This window comes from Sinocyclocheilus grahami, unplaced genomic scaffold (genome assembly GCF_001515645.1).
Source record: "Sinocyclocheilus grahami isolate Dianchi unplaced genomic scaffold, SAMN03320097.WGS_v1.1 scaffold1956.1, whole genome shotgun sequence".
Lineage (NCBI taxonomy): Eukaryota > Metazoa > Chordata > Actinopteri > Cypriniformes > Cyprinidae > Sinocyclocheilus > Sinocyclocheilus grahami.
Genome location: NW_015507135.1, coordinates 109,281 through 115,437, shown reverse-complemented (window position 1 = coordinate 115,437; position 6,157 = coordinate 109,281). Strand labels below are relative to the sequence as shown.

The 6,157-nt window shown below is 39.2% G+C and overlaps 1 protein-coding gene across 1 annotated transcript; it reads left to right on the top strand.

The window, feature by feature from the left end:
- Positions 1-672: 672 nt before the first annotated feature.
- LOC107573477 (follistatin-A-like) lies at positions 673-2,435 on the top strand (the record flags this gene model as incomplete). The annotated part of the gene is made up of 4 exons (XM_016259910.1): positions 673-781; positions 1,029-1,247; positions 1,455-1,679; positions 1,988-2,435. Coding segments are annotated over 4 exons (792 nt in total), but the record flags the coding sequence as incomplete, so codon positions are not given.
- Positions 2,436-6,157: the final 3,722 nt, after the last annotated feature.

Genomic DNA, 6,157 nt, shown 5'->3' with positions numbered 1-6,157 from the left:
ATATATACTTTTTTAATTAATAATGACTCAATCATGCTGTGCTAAATGAAAATGAGTGGTTGTGACCCAAAAAATTAGATGCTAACATACAAATGTATGGGATGTCCTCATTCTCAAACCATAAAACTACACAGGGTACAAAAAATAAATAAATAAAAACCAATAAAATATACTTTTGTGTTTGACAAAACAAAACTAAACTATAAACAAACGTAAGTAACATGAAAATAAAAATAAAAAACAAGCATACTGTCACGAATCCTGTCCATGGACTTCTGTTCAATCACCACCAGAGGTCACCCTGCCATTACATTGACTCTCGCACAACACAAACTGTTGCATGTCATCCCGGACTACATATCCCATCATCCATTGCACTGATTGCACACAGCTGTAACCAATCACACATTCACTTGGATGTTGACATCACTGAATTCAATGATGAACTGTCTTTAACTGAAAAATGAGTGTTTACTATTGTCATTTTGCATTATTGATACTATTTTCCTAATTAATGCTGTTCAGTTGCTTTGTCACAATCTGTATTGTTAAAAGCGCTATATAAATAAAGGTGACTTGACTTGACTTATCTTCAGTGTCACTGCTCAACAGTTTCGGATAGCCTGTTTCAGTCTGATTGTATACAGTGATTGTACTCTTCTGCGTCTGAAGAATGACATATATATATATATATCTTGGACTGAGGAAGATGTGCCAAACAGCACATTATTCAGGTGGATGATCTTCAGTGGCGGGGCTCCAAACTGCATACCTTGTAAAGGTAGAATCCCATGTTCGTTTGTTCAGGTGGAAACCTCTATTAGCATATGTTGCTATTATACCTCATAAAAACATATTACATGCATATTTCAAAAGTATAAATAATAATAAAAGTTACTGTGCTTCAGTGGTCATGCCCCCATCCTTACTTTAATATAAATAAAGTCACAAACATAGATTAGTAATATTAATGTAGAACAAAGATTCAGTGGCTTTACATATCATGTTCCTGTGTGGCTGAATTTTAGAGACATGTGATAATGTGGACTGTGGCCCTGGGAAGAAATGTAAAATGAACAGGAGGAGTAAGCCTCGCTGCGTCTGCGCCCCAGACTGCTCCAACATCACCTGGAAGGGGCCGGTGTGCGGCTCAGATGGGAAAACATACCGAGATGAATGTGCCCTTATGAAATCCAAATGCAAAGGGCACCCAGATCTGGAGGTGCAGTACCAAGGCAAATGCAAAAGTAGGTAACGCTGCTTTCGCACAAAAAAAAGAGACTGTCTAACCTTGAGAGAGATTTCAGCAGTTGTATCCAGAATCCTACAGTTTATACTAAATAAAGTCCACTGTAAAATACACTAAAGAATAAAGAAAGATTTTGAGAAACTAGGTCATTGGTTGTGAAAATATGGTAAAACTATAATTCAGTCTTCCCTTCTCATCCTCGCAGAGACGTGTCGTGATGTCATGTGTCCGGGAAGCTCGACTTGTGTGGTGGACCAGACAAACAACGCATACTGTGTGATGTGCAACCGCATATGCCCAGAGGTCACGTCTCCAGATCAGTACCTTTGTGGCAACGATGGGATTGTTTACGCCAGCGCGTGCCATTTAAGGAGAGCCACGTGCTTGCTTGGTAGATCCATTGGTGTGGCATATGAAGGGAAATGCATCAGTGAGTGTCAACATTTGCCTGTTTCATTTAAATGAGAAAAGTTGAAAATGGTGGAATTTGTTTTCAGTTCAGAGTGCAACGATGGCGAAATCCCAAATGAATTCAGTTCCATTAGTCTTTTGTGACAATCCCAATTGTGATTATTACTTGCAAAGGAAAGTCATTTTTGTCTAATTGTTTCCTGATGTTGGCAACATCGTCTTGTGTGTTATAACAAAATGAGCGTGACACATTTATGAATTTCTATGTATGAAACACTAGTGTTATCAGTAAAAATTGACGTTTCTTGTCCCCTGTTGGTTTTTTAGAGGCCAAGTCATGCAATGATATCCAGTGCAGCGTGGGGAAGAAGTGTCTATGGGATTCCAAGATGGGACGCGGGCGCTGTGCAGTTTGCATGGAGACGTGCCCAGAAAGTCGATCGGAGGAGGCCGTGTGCGCCAGCGACAACACCACGTATCCCAGCGAGTGCGCCATGAAGCAGGCCGCTTGCTCTTTGGGGGTTCTCCTGGAGGTTAAGCATTCAGGATCTTGCAACTGTAAGTAATAAATCTTAAAAGACAATCCAATGCTGCCCCCAGCAACCACCTCCCCAAAACCTCCCACCCCTCCAAATAATGCCTCTTCATTCCCTTGCTGCTGCTAAGAGTTAAGCTACAGAAAGGACTTAGGATTGGAAGTTCTTTGCATGTCCTCTTTGGCTGGCTTCATTAATTTAGCATTTTCTTCAGAAGAAAAACAAATGTTTATTTAAAAAAGAACCCACAAAATCAATGGAAATCAATTGATACATTGTAAAAAGAGATATATATATATATATATATATATATATATATATATATATATATATATATATATATATACTTTTTTAATTAATAATGACTCAATCATGCTGTGCTAAATGAAAATGAGTGGTTGTGACCCAAAAAATTAGATGCTAACATACAAATGTATGGGATGTCCTCATTCTCAAACCATAAAACTACACAGGGTACAAAAAATAAATAAATAAAAACCAATAAAATATACTTTTGTGTTTGACAAAACAAAACTAAACTATAAACAAACGTAAGTAACATGAAAATAAAAATAAAAAACAAGCATACTGTCACGAATCCTGTCCATGGACTTCTGTTCAATCACCACCAGAGGTCACCCTGCCATTACATTGACTCTCGCACAACACAAACTGTTGCATGTCATCCCGGACTACATATCCCATCATCCATTGCACTGATTGCACACAGCTGTAACCAATCACACATTCACTATATAACACTCACTCAGATCCCTTTCAGGCTGCCGAGTATTGTATGCGCATATCGCTAGTTGTGATAGCTACGTTACGGAGCCTGCTTTAACTTGTCTAGTCTAGTCTAGTCTAGTCTAGTCTAGTCTAGTCTAGTCTAGTCTAGTCTAGTCTAGTCTAGTCTAGTCTAGTCTAGTCTAGTCTAGTCTAGTCTAGTCTAGTCTAGTCTAGTCTAGTCTAGTCTAGTCTAGTCTAGTCTAGCCTAGCCTAGTCTTGCCTTGACTTGTCTTGTCTGTTTCCTCGTCTTCTGATCATTGCCTGGGTACTTTGGATTACCTCTCTCATCTTGCCCTGTTCGGATACTGTTTGCCCCTGCCTGGACCTTTGCTTTGTACCTGGATCATCTTTCTAGTCTTGCCCTGTTGGATTACGTTCATCGCTTGTTTACCGGACTACCCTTGCCTTGTCTTCTACATACCAGTTTGCCTATGTCTGACCTATGCCTGTTTATGACCATGTCTTAATAAAAGCTTTGCACATGGATCCGCATGTCTCATGTTCTGGTTACTCCGTAATGGATACAATGAAAATCAAGCATAAAATATAGATCATCAAGCAAAACCAGTTGAGAACCACTGCTATAGTATACTACGTGTATTATATACCTCTGTTTACAACTGGTGTAACATAAGATTAGCAATTTAAGCAACTTGATGCCTTCTCACTAAGTTAAATGTGTTATGAAGCCTTCTACATGCTCAAAATCATTTAAGTGCTTTTAGTGATGATGTGCTATATTCTGTTAAAGGGGTCATGAAGGACCTTTTTTTTATTATTTTGTACTGTTCTCTGAGGCCCACTTATAATGTTATCAAGATTTTTACATCAAAAGACATCATTTAGAAGTAATAGGCTATTTTCTGTGCCGTTTTGACCCCCCTAATCAGAACGCTCCGTTTGAATAGGCATGGCGGTTTGTAGACTCAGAAGTAAAGCCCAATGCTATGATTGGTTAGCAGCTGTGTATGTTTGACAGCCTACATCCTTCATAGATGAACGCTGCTGTCATTTAGGATAAAAACGCATAAATACTCAGTACATATCAAACGATCTGTAATAACAGACTGGAATAGTGACCACGCAATAATAACAGTTCCTCACAGTTGAGTGGTGCGACATTACTGTCGGATCCAATATAGCTGCACAGCATCATCTTTTAATTTCAATCTTTCTGAAAATCCTGCATCAAATTGTGCCTCGTTTGTAAATGAATCTGTGGTGAAATTAAGTGAACAAAGGACCAAGTTTTTACTGACGTGGTCTGGTTCAACTACTCTTTCCAAATGTTGGGATCAGAAAGAAGGCAATGGGAAGACTGTGTTTTTCCATAGCTTAGCACTGAACAGCATCTTGTAGTCTTCGGAGCATCTTTATCATTTGGTTTCTGTGTAGACCTGCGTTTGCCTCTCTCGTTATTTACACTACACACATGAATCGGTGGGCGGGACTAAACAGGCAGTGATGTAGAAGCAGGCATTGATCTTCTTCTGCAGAGGCGGGGTTTAGCCACACTATTATGTAATAAAGTGGCACATTCCACAACCTGTCATTTTGGCAGATTGACTTCAAATTAAGTCGTTTTTAAACTAACGAGAACGTTTTGAGTTCTGAAACTTACAGGATGTTTTTATAGTACAATGACCTTTTATATATCAAAAGATCAAGGGAATTTTGATTTCTCAGTTCATGACCCCTTTAAAGGAACAGGACATTCCTGTTATAACCAGGGGTGGACTGGCCATCTGGCATCTAGGGCATTTTCGACGCAATTTTTGGGTCCGATAATTTGACCTATCATGTAGAGGCAGCAGCGCATTAGTTTGTCTTCTGTATTTACAGCGTAAACCATGATGAAGTATCTGCTCCGTCTATACAGTATATATAAATATAGCTTCACCCCAGGAAATATTAGGAAATATTACAAAGTCTGTAAACAGGATGTTAACAGAGGCCAGAGACGGGACACGATAAAGACAAATGCAAAGAGGAGAAAACAGACGTGTCAGTAGAGAAAATACTGTACAGGCAGAGCAAGCTCACTGTTTGTGATGCTCGAAATATTGGAGGAAAATTCGAAACATTGAATTTTGGCGTGGATGTCTATAATGTATCTCTGAAGGGAACTGACTGTCTTCAGAAAAGTTTCGCTGGTATTTTCCTTTCATCTTAACGCCGTATAACACATTAAAGCAGTGTTTATAAGTGCAGGGCTGCTTTGTTTACAATGGTAACCAAGGAATCGCTATATTGCAGCTGTTCTGCTGGCAGAGAGTGCATTTACATTTTTAGCATAATTTCACAAAACTAAAGTCAGACCACTCTATTTGCTTTAAATCTTGTAATTGTAAAATCTCATTTAAATAAAAACAACTGCTCATGCTACATGCATGTACTGTAGCATCTTTGTTTGGACTGTGATTGAAATGCAGTGGTTCAATTTTTTTTAAGGCCAGTTCACTCTGTAATAGAGCAAATAAACAGCTTGTTCATTTACTCTTTATCAGCAAGTGGTCTCAGAATCAGCCCATTTGCCAACAATCGGAGCTGTCCATGAAAAATCATGATTGTGCATCTCTAGTTTTTATAGATAGCCTACTGTTTAGTTTCCTCAAACAGTCATAACATTGACTGACTATTAACATCAAGTCGAGCGAGTGAGTACACTGGTCCACTTAAAATGGTATACACAGTGGATATATACACACATGAACACACAGTGTTTAGTGTGTACCTGGTATTCGCAACATTATGGGGTCCAAATGTGTGTGTATGTGTGTATTTAGAACGACAGTGTGTGTATACACACACACACACACACATACACACATACATACATACATACATACATACATACATATAGGTGGGTGCTGTCCAACTGAACCGATTCTGATTGTTGTGGTGGGCGGTTTGGAGCCAAAAATGCCAGAAAAGACTTCGGCCCTTAACATGCTTGATAACATAAAGTGCAAGACAAAGTGAGATCATTAAAGGTGCACTAAGCAATATTTGAAAAACACTTTTGACCACAGTGTCGGACCGAGTCCCAAATGCACTTGCTACCAAATCAGCAGTAAGGGGCGTGTCTAGTAATGATTGGGAGAAGTGAGCGCTCAGTGAGTGCACAGGACGGATATTAGCACTGGACGGATATCGACTATGTATAGCGAGA